We start from the raw sequence: 22085 nt of genomic DNA on the forward strand, positions 1-22085 counted from the left end.
GAGGCATGGTGGCCAAGTCCAGAGAATGAGAGATGGCTGGTCTGGGGTCCTTCCCCAAAATGAAGGTTCTATGAGGAACTCCCCAGTAGGAGCTGGAGCCTTTAGGAGTAGAGGGAAGGGTAGCTGAGGCATGGTGGCTAAGTCCAGACAATCAGGGATGTCATAGCTCTCCTTTGGGCTTCCATCACTCCTGGAGTGTCCAATCAAAGTATAGGTAAAAGCTTCTCAGTTGGTCACTCCACTTCCAGTTTCTTTACTCTCCAATTCATCTTTTTCACTGCTGCCTTGTCTAGAAATTCCAGAATCTCAGACTCTGAATGGATTTCAAAGGCATATAAACAAAAATAATTTATACAACATTCCTATGGATGGTCAAATGGTCATTCAGCCTCTATTTGAAGAATTCCACTAAGAGGGAATTCACTTGTTTCTCTTAGCTGCCTATTCTTATTTTGGATAACTCAAATTATTAGTGTAGGATATGGTACTTACCCTTCAACTCTCCAAGATCTGGACTGGGGTTGACTTGATCATCTCTACCCTACATTCACATTGGCACTTTTCACATTGGCAGTACTTTTCCACGGGAGCAGTTATGGACATTGACATGACGGCAGTTCGCTCTCAAGGTCCTGAGGATAACCTTGGTTTCAGTTCATGTCTACATTCATGACTGTAGCTCCCAAGCCTCTGCCATTTTCCACAAATCATTCATAATGATACCATCAACTCTATTTTTTAAGCAATATATCAATTCAATGACACTGTCAACTCTTTTTTTTAAGCTGCAAAGGAGTAACATACCTTTTGACTAAATTAGAGAGTTCTACAAAAGTGCAGGATCAGCAATGACAAAAAATTATGGGAAAAGTTATGCAATTAAGGTTTGCTAGGCAGCCTACAAGTGAAATCCTGTTACCCAAACACAATTACAACAAAGATCTCTATCTTATAAAAAGAATCCAGGAACCTTAATCAACATCCCAATTAATTTGAGTAATAACCAGTGCAACCAAATTCCAGTATGACAAAAAGAATTTGAAAAAGCCTTTAGGAGATGTTAACAGGATTTGACCTGGAATAGGAATAGCTAAAACCCTTGACCCTCCAACATCTTTCTTTCTACAATCCCAGTTTCAACATGTTAGCCTTTTTTCAGCAAATATTAGGCATTAGTGCCAACCTTCATATCACTATCCCTGATTTCATTTTAAGGGAGAAATTTCCACATCAAACCTGCTTAGGTTGGGGAACTATAGAGATAATAATGGACTGGGAAAGCAAAAGGGGCAGGAAACCAGGGGAACTGCTAAGAGGTAGAAGTCTCAATTCAAGTCCTCTTATTTTTCTTAATTGCAGAGAAAATCGATATCCAGTGAAGAGGAGTTTACTACATGGGTATGCATCACATTATCTAAAGTTGATTGTTGATTCAGAAACTAAGTCAGGGAGTTAACAAACTTTTATTAAAAACTTACTATTGTCAGACACTGTACTAAGGTCTGGAGATACAATGGTTGTCTTAAGGATCTCATCTTTTAATAGAAGGAAAATCACACCATCAACTCTTAACACAAAATATTGATTAAAAAAAGATGGCAAAAGAAAAAATGATAACATTTACTAAATAAAAGACAAAAGCAGAAATAAAAGTCCAACCATAAACCTGGATCAAAATCTCCCACCAATTCACACAGGATCCATGGAAGAAAATTGGACATAAACTTAAAAAATAGAAATGAGGCAGTAAGGACATCCATATACCAAAGGCAATTTGTAACTCTGGACTGCAGACCTGGATGTCTGTGTTCTCTTTAGAGAACAGTCTGTGACATGTATCATCAGCTCCTCTTCTGGGCCTCTCCACTCTCTTATTTAATGAGTCTGCTTCTCTCCTCCTAAATCAGGGCTACACTCTTATAGCTAATAGAAGACTTAAGCCTGAAATCTGCAGGGCTTCCCAGGTCTACTCCTTGGTGAGGTGTTGAGATGGTATGACAGGCTTTCAGTGAAAAGCAGTTTCCTTTCCTCCTAGGTGCAAAGCTAGTCAAGTTGACCCTCTATAGACTCTGGGGGGGTTTCCCTTCTGGAGCCTAGAAGGGAAGAAAGAATAAAATAGGCAAATTTCAGAGTGGTTTCCCCTTTGTCAAGATATAGACAATGCTAAAAAGCAAAGAACCACCCCCTTCCCTGCTTGTCCTCCTTCCCGTATCAACCAGAGCTTTATATACCATGGGATATGACTTTTGACAATCAGCTCCCAGCATCCTAGCTTTCCTCCAATCAGATCAACTCACCACATTATATGCAATGTCAGTCATCAACTACTCAGCACCATTGGCTTTTGTTTTTTATCCCCTAGGAGCAGCTTCTCTTGTTGGCTTCTCTGCAATTTCTCAAATGGGCTTCTCAAACTTCTAATCAGTGGCTTCTACTGCCTCAAATCCGGGCTTGCTTTTGAGTAGTGAGTCATCTTTAACATCTCTATGTCTTAAGTTCACTCTAGGTCAGTTCTTTACTATTACCACACAGGTGCTATCTTAGAGTGGACCCCTTTTATGGTTTGTAACCCCCAATTCCTATTTCTGTCAGATATGACACAAATAGCTATTATAGGACAGTTCCATAGTCCCCAAACAATTCTTTCATTCACAGTTTCTCTGCAATAAGTCCTAAAAAGTCCTAGAAACATTCATATTCAAAGAAACCGATCAGAAAAACACCTTCAGTCAGTCACTGACTTTGGCTACTTTCTCTCGGGTCTTCAGAACTCTCCATGTTTCTCCCCAGCTTGTTTTTCTTGTGTTTCTCTCATCAATGTCTTTTTTCTTTCCCTGTCAGTAAATAAAATGTCAACATAAGGAAGTGTTACATTAGGAGGATCCTTAGCTAAACGATCCAACCTTTCCATTGTACAGATGGAGAAACTGAGACTCAAATGGAAGAAGGGTCTTGATACAGAAAAATAAAGCCAAACAAAACTCATTAGTAGACCAGAGAGAGTAGAGACCTTTTGGTGTGTGTGAGAGAGAGACAGAGCGACAGACAGAGACAGAGACAGAGAGACAGAGAGAGACAGAGAGAGAGACAGAGACAGAGAGAGAGAGAGAGAGAGAGAGACAGAGACAGAGACAGAGACAGAGACAGAGAGAGAGAGAGAGAGACAGAGACAGAGAGAGAGAGAGAGAGACAGAGAGAAAGAGAGATTCAGAGACAGGCAGACAATCTGGGAGAGACTGTGACTGTCTTCTTTTGGTCTGCCTGTGGACCTGTGTGACACACAGAGAGAACAGGAGTTTCGGAGAAGGATTCTTGCCCAGGCACAGGTTGAAGGTTACTTTCAGCTCCCAATCTCTAAAATACTGTGATTTGACTTAAAATTATAGCTAGGAGTTAGGACTTTGGTCTTCAAATTTGAAATCTGCTCTCAAGGTGAGGACAGAGAAGGGCTCACACTGGTCCCTGCCTTCTCCCCCGGATGAACAATCATCCCTAGGGGACCACATCATTGGGTCCAGGAGAGGTGCCCCAGGGAGCAAGGATCCATTATGGAAAAAGCAGCTCCAAGATTCCCTGAGGAGTGAATAATATTAATTCAGTGCCAGTGTAACTGATTCAATTAGAATGCCTCATAATGCACCCATCTTGATAGAATGGAAGTAAGATGTAGGTACCAAATGAATAAGCTGGGAAGGCCCTCTGATTACAGAATAGAAAACAGAGAGGGTGAAATCACCCTGAACTCCAACAGCTGAGAAAAGATCCAAGGCCAGGCTTCCCAGCTCCTAGTCCAGAGCTCCCTCCTCTGCCCTCCCCTGGCCATGGAACACTGAGGAGATGAGGCAAGGGTGGACACCAGCCCCATTTCATCCCCTGAGATGGTCCAAAAGAGGACTAGGTTCCCTACAGGTTTAGAGAAAGCCCTGGAAACTGTAGAGGCCATGAAGGAACCTGAGAGTGTAGCCCAGTCCTACCCTCTGACAAGAGTGCAAAGGTCAATGACCCAGATGCCCCCCAAATATCATGCCATCATAGATTTAGAGCTAGAAAGGGCCTTAGAGACCATCCAGTCCTACCTCTTCATTTTACAGGTTGAGAAACTGAGGTCCCAAAAGGTTTAATGACTTGTCCAAAGTCATACAGTTAGTAAGGAGTAGAGCTGGGATCTGAATGAAGTTCTCACACTCTTTCCAGGGCTGTATCCATAGATCAATCCCATAGCTTGGATGAGGTCATAACTGAGATTCTTCCAAAATTTGAGGTTCTAAAATTGCCAGCACCTACTAAATTCAAGAGCCTGTGTTGGGATATAGATGGGGGAGAGGCAGGAAGGAATCAGTGCCAAGCCCTGTTCTCACAGAGCCCAGAATCTACTGTGTCCAGGGACCTGTGTTGGGCAAAAAGAGGAGGGTACAGGGAGCTATCCAGCCCAGGCCTTGCCTTCAGTGTGCCCATAGTCTACTAGGGGCATGATGAAGACACTCAGGCCTAGGATACAAGGTAGAATTTGAAAAGTGCCCCAGGAGGGATACAAAGGACTGGTACAGAGATGGTAGAGTGAGGCTGGATAAGGCTGAACACTGGAATAAGCCAGTAGGGTTCAGGGCAAAGAGTTTTCTTTGAAGTCTAAAAAGCTCAATTCAAATCCAACTCCACCACTAAATATTTACCTGGGTGACCTAGGGGAGTCTTGGGCACTTGGTACCCACTCTGTGCCTGCTTTCTGCTTGTTATTGGCCCAGAGAAAGGCAGAAAAGAGAACCTGAGACATCACCATCACCAGGTAAGTGACCTCACTGCTCCCACACTCTCCAGAGTTCCTGCTTGCCCCTTCCTGCTTCCAGCCAGGGCTATGGAGGGGCTGGCCTTGAGTTCTAGGCAGGTGATAGGCCCTTCCAGGTCACAAGGCTTTGCAGCGAAGAGAAGCTCAATCAATTTCCAACTTCCAGGGTCTCCCCCAGCTTCTCCCTGACTTCCATAGTTCCAGGGTTTCACCACTCCTGTTATTTAATTTCTAAGAAATCTTTAATGTTATAGAAATCCCTAGAATTCAAGAATCCAAGATCTCTCCAGGATCCCATTAAAGAGTCATTCTAGTCACACTAGAGCACCTGGCAAGGACACTGAGGCATTTTCTTGCTCGAGGTGGCTGGAGGGATCACTGACCAGGGCCAGCCAAGTAAGCATCCATTCACTGGGAGAGACTCAGAACTGGAAGGGACCAGGGCAGCTAGGTAGTACAGTGAATAGAGCACCAGCTCTGGAATCAGGAGGACCTGAGTTCAAATCTAACTTCAGACACTTGACACTTACTAGCTATTTGGCCTTGGGCAATTCACCTAATCCCAGTTGCCTTGCCTTCCCCCCTCCAAAAAAAAATAAAAGAACTGAAAGAGACTTTAAAGATCATTACTTCTGACCTCTTATTTTACAGGTGAGTAAACTGAGACTCGAAGAAGTCTTGACTTGACTGAGTTTACACAGCAAATCGGTAACCACAATAAGCTAACCAGTCAATCAACAAGAATTTTTTTAAGTGCTTAGTATGTATGCTAGGCACTGCTAAACCACATAAGAAAGTCCATGGTCTCAAGGAACACACAATCTAAGTCACAAGCCCAACCTTCTCCTTCTAGGACTGACATATTTGGTTGTTTCTCCTCCAGCAGATTGGCAAAGGAGGCACTTAGGGAAGAGAGGATAGAAGGGAAGGCCTATGGGAAAAGGAAAGGTAGAAGGGGAAAAGCCCCTAGGTGAGGGAGAATCTGAACCCTACTTCCACAGAGTCCCTGTCCTCATGAAGCCTCAGGTGTGAAACAGACATGTCCACAGTTAGGAAGACAATGGAATAAAGAACCCAGCCAGACTCATAGGTATGTGTTCAGGGAAAGAGAACATTTGGGGTGGATGTCGGCTGAGGAAGTCCGATGGGTTGTCCTGTAGACAGCTGCTACTTCCTTTCCAGTCAGTCTAGGAACTCTCTGGTATCAAGGGTATGATACATTCTTTATTAATGAAGAATTAATTCATTAATGAAGAATGAGGAATGAAAGACATTAATGAAAGACTGAGGTTAGATCAAAGGAAGATCTTTTCTTGATTGTGGGTAGTCAGACTGGCAAGAAGTATGTGAGGGGAGCTCTGGAATCAGGTCATGGTAAACAGAGGGAATGATGAGAGAGAGTGTACTTTAAACATGAGCCAGAAAGGGTCTTTTCTAGAGACTGGGGATCAATGAGATCGTCTCTTCAGATTCCAGTGGAGTGGGCCTCAATATCTATTTCTATAATGGTGTCTCATCCCCCATCCACAGCCAGGGCTTAAAACAAACTGGTAGGCAGCTGTTCTGCCCCTCTAGATCAGGTTCCTGGAGGCTCCTGGGTCCTATGGTTGGGGCAAGGGTGTCACCAGCTATGTGACACTGCATAAGTTACTGTATTGGGGATTTAGCTTCCTCATCTTCAAAACTGGGATAAAAAAAATTACCTGGGTATTTCCCTCCCAGAATTTCTGTGAGGACCAATTGAGGAAAATGTGTGTAAAGTGCTTTACAAACCTTAAGGTATTGAGAAAAATCCATTAGATTTGTCAATTAAGAGATCATTGGGCTTTTGGAGAGAGCAGCTTTTGGTAAAATGATGAAGCTGGAAGTGAGACAGCAGGAGCTAGATTACTACTACACCCCAAGGAAGCCACTGATAAGGGGGGAAAGTGACCACATATATTCCAAAATATTTAAAGGAATACTTGTGATAACTAAGAATTAGAAACAAAGTAAATGTCCATCCATTGTGGCACATGAATGTAATGGAATATTACTGTGCTACAAGAAATGATATGTGTGTGATGGATACAGAGAAGCATGGAAAGAGCTCTATGAACTTCACTCTGTGAAGTAAGCAGAGCCAAGAAAATAGCGCACAAAGTAACCATAACAATGTAAATAAAAAGAACAAAGACACATCCAAAAAATCCGAAGTGGATGTAATTTAAGATCTTCCCCACCTCACCTGGAGCCCATTAAGGGAAGTTTGCTTAGGGGAGGTTTGCTTGTAGGAAGGCTTTCACACCTTTTGATAATTTCTAATTGGGCACTGAGCTAGGAGGGTTGTGATGCCTTCTGGCTCTGAGAAGTGTATATACATTCTGAGTTGGTATTTTGCTTTGGGAGCTTGCTTATGAGAAGGATCTTGTGATTCCCTGTTTGAGATTCTGAGTGGCCGTATGTTCAGAGCTCCTGGACTGCCCAGATGTAAAGGTTCTCTTGATCCAGGGATGTATATAAAGGGAGTCAGAGCCCTGTCTGTTGGTCTTTATTTCTCTACTTGTATTTTCTCTATTGTATTTTCTTTGAAGTTCAAGGTGCTGACTTTTCCCCTGAACTAGTGAATGTAATTAAGGATTGTTGACCCCTTGAACAGCTATCTTTCCTAGTAAAGCAGATTTAAGAACCTATGCTAGCAGCCATTCTGGGGATGCCCGTGTGGTTGCAGCTACAAAGGTCCATAGTTGTTTATACATTGTACATGTTTTCAGACTTTCTCAATATGTTGATCAGTTGTGCTGACTTTTTCTCCCTGTCTTAAGAACTACTATTTGTCATATGGGATGGCTCTCAGGGAAGGAGAAGGAGAGAGATACATGAGATACTATGGTGATGTAAGAAACAAAAAACATTAATAAAATTTATTTTTTTAATTTAATAAAGTATAATTGTAGTAAAGGACATGTATAGGGAATCATAAGTTCTACCTTTAAAACATCCATTTTTATGTCCCATCTTTCTCTGGAGAGTCCTCATGAAGTTTGCTATGGGGTATAGTATTAGTGGGGAAAAAATCACCCCATTACTCAGCTGGGCTTGCTCCCTCCAGGGTCAATCTACTGCTGAGCTAAAAGGGGGAGAGTTTGCTCAGCTGCTGGGAAAAGCAACTGCTGGTTGGGGCCAAGAAGGACATTTGCCATTGGGCAGCTGCTTTTGCATCACGATGAACAGGATGTTTGGCAAATAAGTACAGTTGCTGCTGGACCTATACCAGGAAGCTCATTAGCTACAGGGTCCTTCTCAAGGGCATGGCATCTCCACTGAAAGAGTTGATGATGATTATAATAATACTAATAATAATAGCTAATATTTATATAGTACCACAAGGTTTGCAGAGTTTTATAAATATTATCTCGCTTAGTCCTTACAACAACCCTGAGAGATAGGTACTATTGTTATTTCCATTTTACAGTTGAGGAAACTGAGGCAAACAGAGGTTGAGACTTGCCTGGGTTCACACAAATAAGTATCTGAGGCTAGATTTGAACTCAGGTCTTGCTGACTTGAAGTTCAATGCTCTAACCACTTAGGTGATCTGATAGCTTCCCTGGACAGCTGCTAAGCACCATGCAGTCTTTCACCCACCTACAGGTACTGTCTTGGCTGGGTGGTACTGTGCTCTCTTCAACTAAAGTACTCTTTTCAGGCAGAGTGTTACAGTGCTCTTCTAGCTAGGGCAATGAGTCAATCTAAGATCAGCAGAAGCTTCTCTTTTTAAGAGAATCCTTAAAATGTTAGCTCTTAGGTTTGTCACCTCCAAGCAGGAGGTGGGAGAGAGCAAGTGTCCCCTCTTTGACAATCCTTCTTGCTTTGGGGCCATTATTAGCTAGAGACTCTTCATAGGCTTATGATAAGCAGTTCTGATTCAGCCAGTTACGCTTTCCAGTCTGCCTTTGGAATCTGAGGCCAGGGAAAATCCAGGGGAAAAGGCATGAATGCAGCCTGTGACTCAGAGGTGACTGTATTGTCTCTCCTGGCTTCTTTACAGGCAATTGAGCTATTTGGAGCCTCAGATTCTTTCTAAGGCATGAGATTCTTTCTCTTGCTTATGAAGTTCTTTACCTTTACATTTCAATACCTCTGTCTTTTTTGTTCCTTTTGACCTTTTGGGTTTTTCTTTTTTTTGAAGTCTCACTGGGGTATATCGTTGCATTAATAAACCTCAGAAAAATGCTCTTATGGTCTGGAGAGTGTGGAGACAGGCGGTCATAAAAAAAAAAAAAAGAGAAAGCAGGTTTCAGAAGGAAAAAGCCTAGAAAAAGTATAAGGAAACCCTGTCCATTTCTCTAGCTGCCCATAGCACTGGATTTGTAATCAGAAAACTCTGGGTTCAAATACCACCTCTGATGTGCCAGGCACTAAAATGAGCAGCAGGAATTCAGAGACAAAAGTGAAATTGTCCCTGTGCTCAGGGAGTTACTGGAATGAAAAAACTACATGAACATATAAAAATATATACACACCTGGGGGGCGGGGAGTCATCAATATAGGGAGCTCTGAATTTCCTCAGTCAATGCAGCTGATCTCAGCAATGTATTGTCTTAAAGACTTGCCTGGGTTACTGAATGATTAAGTGATATGCCCAAAGTCACATAGCCAGTCGGTCAGAAAACATTTATTAGGTGCCTAACTGGGCTAAGGGGCAGCTAAGTGTTGCAGTGGGTAAAGCACTAGTCCTGGAGTCCAAGAAGACTGAATTAAAATCTGGCCTCAGATTCTTATTAGCTGTGTGACCCTGGGTAAGTCACTTAATCCCACTTGCCTCAGTTTCCTCATCTATAAAATGAGCTTTGCCAAGAAAAACCAAAATGGAGTCTTGAAGAGTTAAACATAATTGGAAAATAACAGAAAACTGGGCTAAGAACTGGGGATGCAAAGAAAGGTAGAGTCCCTACCACTCAAAAAGCTCACAGGCTAATGGGGGAGACAACATACAAACAACCATGTACAGCCAAGACATAGACAGGATGAATTGGAGACAATCAGCTGGCCTTAACTGAAGAAGGTACTAGCATTAAGGGGAATGGGAAAGGCTTGCTGTGGAAGGTGGGATTTTAGGCAACCTACATTAGAGAGAGGATTTGAACTTCCTCAGAAGACTAGTTCTCTATCCACTATACCACACTGCCTTTCATGTCTTGGGATGTCAAGTAAAAGCCACCTGGAGATTCAGCTGGTCCAGGCAGAGTTTCTGCCAGCACTGGGTGGCACCTCAGAGGGGAAAATGTCCTACACAACCTGTAGGCGAGACAATGTCGTGGCGGAAGGCACTAGCACGTGGAGGAATCTTGAAATAGCCTCTGAGAGCAGAGATGGCTCTTGAGCTGAGTTTCGAAGGAAAATAGGGATTGTAAAGGGCAAAATGAGGAGGAAAAGCATTGTCAACATGGGGAATTGATGTTGTGTGTAAGGAACAGAAAAAAGACCAATTTGATTGAACTATATAGATTGCAATAAATGGAAGGAAAGTTGGAGCCTGGTATGAGGGGGTTTAAAATAAATTATCAAACATCATCATTCAGTAAATCAATACTTATTAAGTACCTACTTGTGCCAAGCACATGCTAAGAGCTGGTAACATGAAGAAAGGCAAAAGACTGACCCTGGGGACAGCTAGGTGGCACAGGGGATAAAGCACCAGCCTTGGAGTCAGGAGAACCCGAGTTCAAATCTGACCTTAGAAACTTACTGACAGTATGACCCTGGGCAAGTCACTGTGATAGTAATGGCAATTAAAGATTCCCCTGTATTGGCTTGGTTTTCAAATTGATTGTGTTAAAACCCAGAGCTTGTTAATCCCACCTGTGGGATGGACTTTTTGATGTGAAAAGAAAGTCCTGAACTGGGAGGAGCTGGTGACGTAGATTTGGAGAGACAAGAGAGAGGCGGAAGATCTTTTTGGAAGCAGCACCTCGTGGAGAGAGAGAGACTAAGAGAATTGCTGGTGGCCGCTTTGAATTGCCCTGGACTTTTGAGACCTGCCCCCTGAGCTGCCAAGGACTGAGGAGACATGGCTGTTTTGCTGGTACTTTGTCTGTCTGTTTTGATGTTATTTTGCCAGATTTGTCCACTGGTGAAAGACTGTCCTGTTGAAAAAGTCCTGGAACCTGGCATTTGGTTAAGAAGCCCTGAGACTGTCCTGCAGACAGAGAGTGAATACTGTCCACTGGTGAAGGACAGTGCTGTTGTTGCAGGGGTCTGGAGACTGTCCTGCAGACAGAGTGAATACTGTCCACTGGTGAAGGACAGTGCTGTTGTTGCAGGGGTCTGGGAGCCTTTCTGTTGGTTCAGAAGCCCTGAAGAAGGATTTTCTTGTTGTATGTTTACAGAAATCCTGGGAGAGGGCTTTGCTAATGTGTTCAGGGGTTCTAGGACTGTTCTACAGACAGAGGATAAATTCACGAAGGGATTGGCAATGTATCTTATGGCCTTGCTAAGCCTTGTCTCCCCAGGAACTAAGATTGCTGAGAACTCGCCTCTTGTCAAGATGAAGAAAAGACCTCCATTTGGGTATTAAGTGCTATGTTTAAACTTGATGTAACTCTGGGGTAGATTCAATTGTGATCCAGGGGTGGGGAACTTTTGACCTTATGTTTGGAAACTAATCTCCATTTGAGAAGAGGGGCTTTGTGGTGGACTTAATTAAGGTATAGCCTAGGGGTGGAGAAGTATTTAGAACAGAGACTTTGTAATTGATTGAATGATTGGAAGGTCCTGGGGTGGGGTAGTGCTTGGAGATTATTTAATCACACTTAGTAAATGCTGTATTTGGAATGATGTCATGTTTTGACCTTCTCTGTTCTTGGTTTGTCACTGAATAAAATGGAGAGCACCTATGCTGGTATTCTGAACCTTGGGAAGTTGCCTTTCCTTGGCATTACATTACAGTCACTTAATGCTGACTGAAAAAAAAACCTGACCCTAGCCTTGAGAAACTCATAGTCTAATGGGGGAAACAACATACAAGCAACTGTATATAATTATATACAGGATAAATAAGAAGTAACCCAGAAAGAGAAGGCATTAGAATTAAAAGGTATTGGGAAAGTCTTCCTGTAGAAGGTAGGGTTTAACTGAGACTTGAAGAAAGCCAGGAGGTGGTGATGAGGAGGGAGAGCATTCCAGGCATGGGGGACAGTCAAAGAAAATGTCTGGAGCCAAGAGATGGAGTGTCTTGTTCAAGGACTAACAAGGAGACCAGGGTCACTGGATGGCAGTGTACATGGGAGCTGGGGAGGGTGGTGGTAAGATATAAAAAGACTGGAAAGGAAATGGGGGGTTAGGCTAGGAAGGACTTTGAATGTCAAGTAGAGAATTTTATATTTGGGGACCACTGGATTTTGTTGGGTAGCAGAGTGACATGGTTGGACCTGCACGTTAGGGATGTGGCTGAACCTGCACTTTGATGACTAGATGGATGATGGACTAAAGTGGGAAAGAAATTTATGGCAAGTAGATGAACCAGCAAGCAATTCCAATAATCCAGGTGGGAAGTGATGAGGGCCCACACCAAGATGGCAGCAGTGTGAGATGAGAGAAAAGGGCATATTCAAGAGATGTTATAAAGTTAAAATTGATAAACTTTGGTGGGATGTGGGGATAGGAGAATGGGAGATAGCAAAGAGTCAAAGGTCATCATCATCACCATTAATGTTATTATTATTATCTTTCCGCCATCTTTTCCAATGGAATTCAGGTAGACATAATCCTGAAACAAGCTGATATCTTGCTATTATTTCTTTACATTCAATATTCTAATGACTGAATTGCACAAATGAACAAAATAACTTTGTATAGTTGAATAAAAGTACTAGTATCCCATCTAGGCTTGTTATATCTAGGTGATAGTGAACAAACCACTTAATCTGTATTAATGGTCTGGTTTATTGACTGAGCTCTCCGGGACATTTGGCACTCTGTATTTATAAGATGGGGATTTGTCATCTGTCCATGAAAGATAACAAGCTTAAGGAGATAGAATTCTCGTCATCATGTCATGTCTTTGTGGTGCTCAATTTTTATGGTCTTCGATGCTGTCTTCCAGTCTCTCTCATCTCCTTCTATAATCTACATTAATTACTAATGTGGGCTTTCTTAAGACTAATCCTTCTGAAATCTCTGGTAATTCAGGTAGATCTGGTCCTGAATATCTATCATAAACTCTAATTTCCACCAACAAATCTTTACCATTCCATCATTTCTTAACCTCCTTTTTGTTGATATATTTATTGTTCGCCGAATTCATGTGGCTATCGCCCATGAAGAGACTTTTGATTCTATCCTCATATCTTAATTATTTCCTAGGCTTTATTCTGAGTTAACCACTTTATACACACTCAAGAAATCTGATAGTATGCACCTGTTATCAACCTTTATTATTACTTGATAAAGTGATAAAGTCTGCTTATTTCAAAAACATTTTTCTGGGTTTAAAAAAAAACTTATTTTTGTCGGGGGAAGCTAGGTGGCCCGGTGAATAGAGCACTGGCCCTGAAGCCAGGAGGACCTTAGTTCAAATCCAGCCTCAGACACTTGACACTTAACTAGCTGTATGACCTTAGTCAAGTCACTTAACTCCAATTGCCTTGCTTTCCTCACTCTTAAAAAAATGTATTGGGGCGGCCACTAGCACAGCGAGTAAGAGCACTGGCTCCAGTGTCGAGATGACCTGGGGATCGAATCCGGGCTCCAACACTTAGCACTCACCCAGAAACACCTGGCTGTGTAACCTTGAGCAAGTTACTTAACCCTAATTGCTTAGGGGTGGCCAGGTGGCTCAGTGAGTAAGAGCACCAGCTCCAGTGTAGGGTGACCTGGATCAAATCCAGCCTCAGATACTCAGCACCACACCCAGAAATAACTGGCTGTGTAACCTTCAGCAAGTTACTTAACCCCCGATTGCTTAAAAAAAAAACAAAGTATTGTTGTGGTCATTGTTTTTGTTATTTACTTACTTATGCAAGGGAGAAGTTGAAAAATAAGGGCATAGTCCCAGAAGCTCCTGTGATTTGGTGACTCCACTTTTGGAAGTGTGTGGTGACAAGTGGAACAGCCCAGCCATGCACTTCAGGGCATGAGCAGCTATTGAGCAAAGGTCTGCTCACTGCATGGTGAAGAGGGCTGGCAGTTGTTGCCAACACCGGTTCCCTTTCTCTTCCTTTGTGCCCACCACAGAGGTGTAAGGACTCTCTGAAGTGCAGAGGGCAGACAGGGTTCCAGCAGAGCCTTTGGTATACATTCTCAGTTCTAGCCCATCAGCCCACCCAAATACAAGGAGGGTCCCTATTCACCACCCAGTAACCAAACCAAAAAGACAGCCACCAAATACCTGAAGAGACTCTGAAGTGGAGGGCCAGACCCTCCTGACATCACTTCCACCAAATATACATGCACCTATGACTGGGCTCTCATCAGTCATTCTCCTCATTAGACTTACTGTGTGACCTTGGGCAAGTCTCTTCCTTCTCTCCAAGCCTCAGTTTCCTCCTCTATAAAGTGGGGAGTTTGGTTAAGATCAGGAATTTAAAAACCTATGGTCCACAAACTTGTTTTTTTTAATATATTTTGATAACTATATTTCAATATGATTGGTTTCCTTCCTAATCCTAGGTATTATATTTTATATATTTAAAAATGTTATGCTGAGAACAGACTTTGCCATGAAAAGCATCGATGATGTAAAAAAGATTAGGGAACTCTCATCCAGATGGTCTCTGAGATTCCTGCCAGCTTTAAATTGTGTGGTTTTATAATTTTCCCTGTCTCCTTGCAGGAGCAGCCCAACCCCTGGCCTTGGAAGGGCAGGAAAAGCCTTGATGCCTGAGTGGTGGCCCCAGGACAATGGCTGGGGAGAAGAGCTTGGGAAGCCAGGCACCCAGTGCCCTGAGGAAAGCTCGCCCGGCTGGCCTCCCCTCCCCTGCGCTTTGCTGTGCCTGTGGCCTCTGCATCATGCTCGCAGGCATCAACATCACCCTGGTGGGTGCCTTTGCCACCTTCCTGCCAGGCTACAACCCACCCATCATCATTGGGCCAGTCCTGCTCGTCCTGGCTCTAGGCTTCTTTGGCGCCTGCTGCATTTGTAGCCGGAGGCCCCCTGCTCCAGGCACTCGTCATGCCAAGGCAGGCAAGAGGCCAGGCCCCGGTCAGGTAGGCCGTGCCACATTTGAGATGGAGACCAGTGAACACACAGTCCAAGACACAACAGCCGTGCAGCTGAGCCCTATTCCATCCCCTGCCTCCTCCCGCCGCTCCAGCCCTGGCCCTGATGGGGGTCCTCGGACCTGCCGCCTCTTCACTATGGAGTCTGAAGGCCCAGCGGGAGCCAGCTATGCCTCGGGGGCAGAGGGAGTTCAGCTGAACCTGCCGCAGGAGCTTTCCACCTCCTAAGGGGCCACCCTGTGGGACATACCAGAAAATCATGTACAGAATCCACCTCAGGACCCTCCAAGGGTCTCAAGGGTGATAGGTGAAGTGCCCTGGAAATCCCAGAAAGAAAAAAGGAGGGACTATGTGGTTTAGTGGTTTAGGACTATTTAGGAACCAGATGACCTGACTTTTAGTCTTGACTCTGCTATTTACTACCTGTCCTTCTCTGAGTCTCTATAAAGTGAGCTCTCTTACTTGATCTTACTCTTTCCTCTGCTTAAAGGTAGAATGAGAGTGAAGGGAGAGGAATATGGAGAATGGGCATCCAAACTTCAAGTATTTTCCATTGCTCTGAGGCAGCCTGATGTGGGAGGAAGATCCCAGAATGGAGGGTCAGGAGACCTTGGTCAAGTCTCTTTTCTTTCAATGTATTTTCTCCTCTATAAATTGGTAGAATTAGACTAGTGGCCAGCCTCAGATCCTCTTATCTTATGACACCAGCAGAGAGAATTAGACTAACTGCTGTTATAGGATACATATATCAGAGTGGAGGACACACAGTGAGGACTGCCTGAGATCCCAGGGGGGGAACAGTTACCAACAAGTAAGGATCCTGGGAGGCTTCCTGGAGGAGGGGCCCTTCAGAGACTGGGAAGGAGTTAAACCCATACAGATACACAATCCAACCCTTCTGTGTACCTAGAAATAGTCACACCCATCCACTCACAACCCATCCATTGCCATCTTCACCAATGAAACCATTCTACAGGAAATGTGGCACCTATAGTCCTGTCTACACATAGAAACTGTATCCAGGTCTCTGACTACTATAGTCCTCCTTGGCTTCACCCAAAGTCTGGAGCCCTTCTGCTTCTCTGCCTGTCTGCTAATTACTGCATAGATCCATCTGTATCACAGTCCATGGATATGCTCAGTTCAATTCCTCTGTGGCCATTGATTTGTGTTCAGCTCTTCATCTTTGTCTAATAACCCCTGCCACCCATCGATTGGGAGGGTCTCTTAGTCTATGAATGGCTGACCTACAGGTCACAGCTTTGAGTTTTCCCTCTGTCTTTCAGGCAGATCCATGGATCCCATTGACTGTTCTGTGAATCCTACAGGCTGCTTTGTGTGGGAGAAAGCACAATTGTCTGCTGGCCTACTGCTCTGCCAGGCTGAACAGTAGATTTCCCTGGCAGGTCTGTGTGGTCCATGGCTGATCTTACCTGCCAGTTCATGGATCTCTCAGCTTCTCTGCTAATCCCTAAACTGATTGATGTGTCTCTCCAGTTGGTCAGCGGATCATAGTGAGTCTACGGGCCTTAGCTGTCAACCTCGTGGCTCATTAGACCCTGGGGCCCAGAGAGAGCTGGGGGCCCTGCCTTCAAGGAAGTTGTATTTCCTGGAGCCTAAAGAGTCTCTGCCCCTTCCCAAAATCATCTATCCTTCCTCCTCCTCCCAATGTAGGCTGGGCCCTGAAAGTCCTTCATTAATAGGTCCTCCTTGACCTGACTCCATAGACTTAAGGCTCTGATCCCTGGAACAGTGCAACCATCCAACACACACACACACACACACACTCTCTCTCTCTCTCTCTCTCTCTCTCTCTCTCTCTCTCTCTCTCCTCAGATCCAAGACCTCATGCTCTCTTCTCTCAAGCAGGGATGGGGAGTGGGGAGGAATCAGCAGGGTGCAAGGAGGAGGGAGAAGGGCACCAAAAAGGGGAAAGAGAACCAGAGGGGACTAGACACCATACCCTGCAGAAAGCACTGGAATGGCCAAAGGAATGGTTAGCTGGAAGAGAAGACTTGAGGAGGGACAGGAGATAAGTATCTGAAGGGCTGTCCTGAGGAGGAGGGATCAGCTTTGTTCTGCTCAGTCTCAGAGGGCAGAACCAGAAGTCAAGGGCAGCTGCAGAGGCCAGCAGAGGCTGAAAGAAACTTGGTAACAGTGGGAGCTGTCCAAATCTAGATGCATTTCCTCCATAGATCACAGTGGGTTCTCTCTCCTTGAATGTCTTCAATGCGGGGGTGATGATGTGGGTAGGTGCTAGAGGGGTTTCTTGTTCAGGTCGAGGTTGGACTGGATGCCTCCAAGAGCCAGCCCCTCCACCCCTGAGATTCTGGGATTCTGATTGACTAATGCAAACCTCCTTTTGCCTCCCGCTCCTTCCTTGGCCTTGAAAGTCAGTTTCTTGATATTGTCTCTCACCTGCCACTTTCTCAGTCCCTCTTCTTTCCCTGGGATGAGCACAATGCTCAAGTCTCTTTTCTCTCTCTTACATGACAAATTTTTATAAGTGCATATACTCAAATATTTTAAGACTGCATTGATCACCCTTGCAGAAATGTATTCTGGGAGATTGGGGCTAGGGATAGAGGTAGCCCACCTCTAGCTGTCAGCCATGACAAAGGCTGTCTATGCATACCAGTGAGGAATTCCAGACAGAGTACTATGGAGACAGGAGAAAGGTCTGTAGGGATATCTGACGAAGAAGCAAACGCTTTCAGTGGGCAAGATCAGGGAAGGTTCTAGAGTATCTAGAGGTAGCATCTGAACTGAACCCAAAAAAGAAGAGAAGGATTTTGACAAGCAGAGATGAAGAGCCAGTGTATTTCTGCCTTAGATAATGACCTGGGCAAATGCACACAGGTGGGAATATGCAATATTCAGTAACAAATTCATTAAAGTTACAAAACAAAATGCTGTGTGAGATCTTGGGATGGTTGCCAGCCAAGAAGATCTATGGCAGGTCTCCTGGAAGGGGGGGGAATTTGAGCTAGGTTTTAAAGAAGGGTTAGAAATTCAATTGATGAAGAAGGGGAGGGGAGGGCATTCCAGTCAGAGGAGATAGATCATGAGCAAAGACAGAAGAGGTAGAGAAGCCTAAGGTGGGTCCCAGGGCCAAGAACAGTCTAGTTTGTCCAGAGGGTACAGAGGATAGCAAGAAGTACTCCCAGGTAAGGCTGAAACAAAGTGAAGTGTCCAGCTGAGGAAGACTTTGAAAGTTAAAGGAGTTTGAACTTGGGCCATAGGGAGTCACGCATGGATCTTGAGGAAAGAATTCTGACATAGATATGCAGGAGATTAATCTGGCTAGGCATGAAAGATGGAATGATAGAGGGGGATTAAAGCAGCCCAGTTAGGAGATAGCAGCTGTCATACAAGTGAATGCTTCTGAGGGCCTCTACTAGGACGGAAGCAATGGGAGTGAAGGGGAAGTGGGGGGGGGAGGCTCTGAGAGACGTTACAAAGATGTTGGCTCTAAGAGTTAGTAACTGACTATAGGATACTCTCCTTGCTCTCCTCCATGGGGTCAAAGAAGGAGGGGAGAATGAGTGGGATATGCCATAAGTCCACAGAAGATGGACATGCCCACCAAGCTTCTGCTGATGAGAAAGATAAGAAAAGAATGAATGGCCCTATTCATGGGCATAAAAATTATGTAGAACAGAGTGACTGAGGAGAGCCCAAGGACAAAAGAGCTGAATGACTTTGGTTTGTCCTTGAGGAGTGATGAACAAGTCTCAAGGTTTCACTCAAGAGTTCTATTCAGCCCAGTTGGGGGAGCAGGTGCAAGGTTGGAGCTGAGATCTCAGCCAGAAACAGAGTAATGAGTGAGGAAAAACCGTCCAGAAGAGCAATCAGTGCCTTGGATCTTCAGTTCCCACAAAGGATTAGACATTGACTCTCTGAGAGGCTGCAAGTGGGATATTATTAGGAATGCTTGACAGCATCAAGGAAGAGACACTGATGAGACAATCTGAGTCTAAGCACTTGAACTATTTATGTGGAACTTGTGTGATTTGGACCATTTGGGAAGAGCTATAGGTTTGCAGCCCATCAGGTAGCTGTTTTAAATATATTTGACTTTATTCCTTCTGCTCCTTTAGCTATGAGTAAAGAACTATATATATATATTGAAACCATGCATGTATCCCTTTTCCATTATGCCAAGCTCACATGATGGGGGCCTATTAAAATTAAGCAAGAAAAATAAGCAGTGTTTTCTAGTAGGTGGAAGATGAGTCAAGGGACCACTTCAATAAATCCATGTAGATAATCACTGCCACACAGAGTGTGATGGTGGATGGAGGTGGAGATAGGAGATGGATGTTGCCAGTTCTGTGACAACCACAAAGAGCTTGGCATTTCCACTAAGCAGATATTGGGTGGATTATATAACCAACAGGCTGGGACTTCTATCCACTGTTACACACAATGAATATATTCGTGTGTTTGTAAGCAGAAGGCTCTAGTGGTTAAAACTGTATATGAGATATAGGGAGAAGAAAGAGCCAAAGGAAAGACTCAGGGTTGGGTTTGGCCTTATTTTGAATGTGGGAGACTGGGTTAATGTTGGTGCCACAGAAAAAAGTTATGACAGAAGGAGGAACCAGCTTAGGGCAAGGATAATGAACTCAACTGAGGTTATGTTGAGTTTGAGGAGATAAGGAAAAATTCTGGTGGTGCTGATGTCCAGGGGGCAGGTGGAGATGGGGGGGGGGGGGCTGACATTCCTAAGAGAAATCAGGGCTAGATATTATAGTTGAAGTTATGAAAGTGAAGGAGATTGTATGAGGGGAAACAGCTAGTTTAAAACCCTGAGGAACCCCCACATTAAGGGGTCGAAATTCAAGGAATATACTTAGCGTAAATCAAAAGAACTGAACAAACATGTTACATTGCTTGAGATAAGGGGGGAAACCACCCCCAAGAAGGAAGAAAATATCCCTATAAAAGGGTTTCCTCAAGAGCCCCAGTATAACAAAAATGACTGGAAAATTGTAAGAAGAGGTAGCAGGAGTCACCAGTGAGAAACAGAGATTTCAGCAAGTATGGAGGTCAGGGGTCAGTAGAGTGACTCTACTAGCAAACTGAAGGAATGCAAACCAGTTTCCCTACTAGCTGAGAATGTAGAGGGGCTAAAAGGATATTTCTGTTGTTGCATAAGGAAGGAGTGACAAGGAACTCCCACACCAACTTAGAAAGGAACTATAAATTTGTAGAATTTAGTCACATACCTAATGAGGTTTATGTGTTAACAAAGTATTACACCCTGTGATTCTTTTATGAGATGTGAATGCCTCTCAGATTGAGTCAAGAAAAGGACAATGATGCCTAAGAAAGCAAAGTCATCACAATTCTGGGAGTTTTAAATGCATATCACTTGTGATAGTGGAGAGTTGGAGACATAGTAGGGAGCTGCCTATTGAATGAGACTCCTGAAGGGGTGAGGAGGGAATTTTTCTCCCACCAAGTTGCTTTGAAGGGGTACTACTTGACCAGTAGGAGACACTGAATCCAGCATGTGCTGGATATTTGCATTTCAGAGGGAGAAGAGATGAACAAGTCTCAAAGTATGACTCGAGTTCTATTCAGCTCAGTTGATGAGATAGCCCTCTGGGGGAGCAGACACAAGATTGGAATTGAGATCTCAGTCAGAAACAGAGTAACAAGTGAGGAAAGCAGTCCAGAAGAGGAATCAATGGCTTGCATCCTCAGTTCCCTGAAATGATTAGAGAGGAAGGAAGCAGCTTTGAGAAATAGGACTCCTGGCAGCAGAGAAGAGAGCTGACCATGGAGAGGAGCAGATTCTGGGAACCCAACTGAGCAACTCACCGAAAGGGAACTACATGAGAACTTTATGAAAGAAGGATCTCCAGGTCCTGTAGCATCAGGAATTGTGAGTTGCCTTTATCACACATGCATCCTACATCTATGCTTCATTATCATTGCACTCAGTTTGAGCCTGTTCTTTCCACAGAAGTTGTGTGTACTCGTGGAAGAATGTGCCCTTAGTTTATAAGGGGAATGTTTTAATGCTTCAGTTTTTACTACACTATATTAGTAAATGCCTTTTCTAAGAGCCAAATGTGTCTACTGACTGACATCTTGTTTTATATCTCCTGCATTTCCCCCTGTGTCCTTCCTTCTCTGAGAGAGCCATTGGATAATTGTTCATGGGAGGTACACCAGTGGGGTTCATAAGCTATACTGTTGGGTTACTCCTGGAACAGGAGTTAATAGCCACCCTCTGGAGACAGGACCCATGAATTCAAATGCAAATTGGGGGAGTAACCCAGAGGACTTGCTACACACAGAATTGGAGAATTTCACGGTTGGACAGAATCCCATTTGCCACAGAATCCAGCTTGAAGACCTCTAGTGGGAAAGAGAGCACACCATGCCTCCAGAGGTAATCCATTCCATTCCTGAGGTATGGACACCTCTCTGAATCAAGATGGGAACAATGAGAGTGACTGAGCAGATGAATTTGCCACATATATGGGGGTTTTAAATATCTGAGCTAGCTCTGCTTGTTGAGAAATTTTTTTTCCTGATCTCAAGCCTAAATTTACTTTTTTGGGAGGAGTGAGGGGGTGCAGCTTCTACCCATTGCTTCTGATTCTGTACCCAGAGACCAGGCAGACCAAGTCTAATTTTTCATCAAATTTTTTTTCAAACACTTGAATGAAATGATCATGTTCCCCTCAAGTTGGCTCCAGGCTAAACATCCTCTGACTGACCCTGATATGCCATGGACTTGGGGCCCTTACCATCTTCTTTTGGACACTTGGTTGAAGAATGTCCTCTCCAATGTGGGGCCCAGAACTGGACATAGCACCACAGGTATGGCCCAGCCAGGGCAGATGATAGAGGTAGAGGTACTTTCACTGCCTCCCTTCACAGAGCTCTGCTCCCAAGAAAACAACCCACGATCCAAATGACTTTTGGAGCTGCCTCACCGTCATTGATGACTTAGATTGAATTTACAATCCACTCAAACCTCCAGAACTTTTTTTGAACCAATTTCTGCCAGACTATGATTCCCCCATCCTGTTTTTGGGAGGTGGATTGTTTAAACCCAAGTGTAAGGTCCTACACATTGTTA

The 22085-nt window shown here is 44.1% G+C and overlaps 1 protein-coding gene across 1 annotated transcript; it reads left to right on the forward strand.

Annotated features, from left to right (window-relative positions):
• The first annotated feature begins 14665 nt into the window (after positions 1 to 14665).
• On the forward strand, positions 14666 to 15747 carry LOC138165141 (transmembrane protein 275-like). The gene has a single exon (XM_069093294.1). The coding sequence runs from the start codon at positions 14666 to 14668 to the stop codon at positions 15209 to 15211; it is 546 nt and encodes a 181-aa protein (XP_068949395.1). The 3' UTR covers positions 15212 to 15747.
• The last annotated feature ends 6338 nt before the right edge of the window (positions 15748 to 22085 follow it).

The sequence above is a fragment of the Petaurus breviceps genome, unplaced genomic scaffold, assembly GCF_028583685.1.
Source record: "Petaurus breviceps papuanus isolate PSGF00001 unplaced genomic scaffold, PetGlider_PUasm1.0 208, whole genome shotgun sequence".
NCBI classification, from domain to species: domain Eukaryota; kingdom Metazoa; phylum Chordata; class Mammalia; order Diprotodontia; family Petauridae; genus Petaurus; species Petaurus breviceps.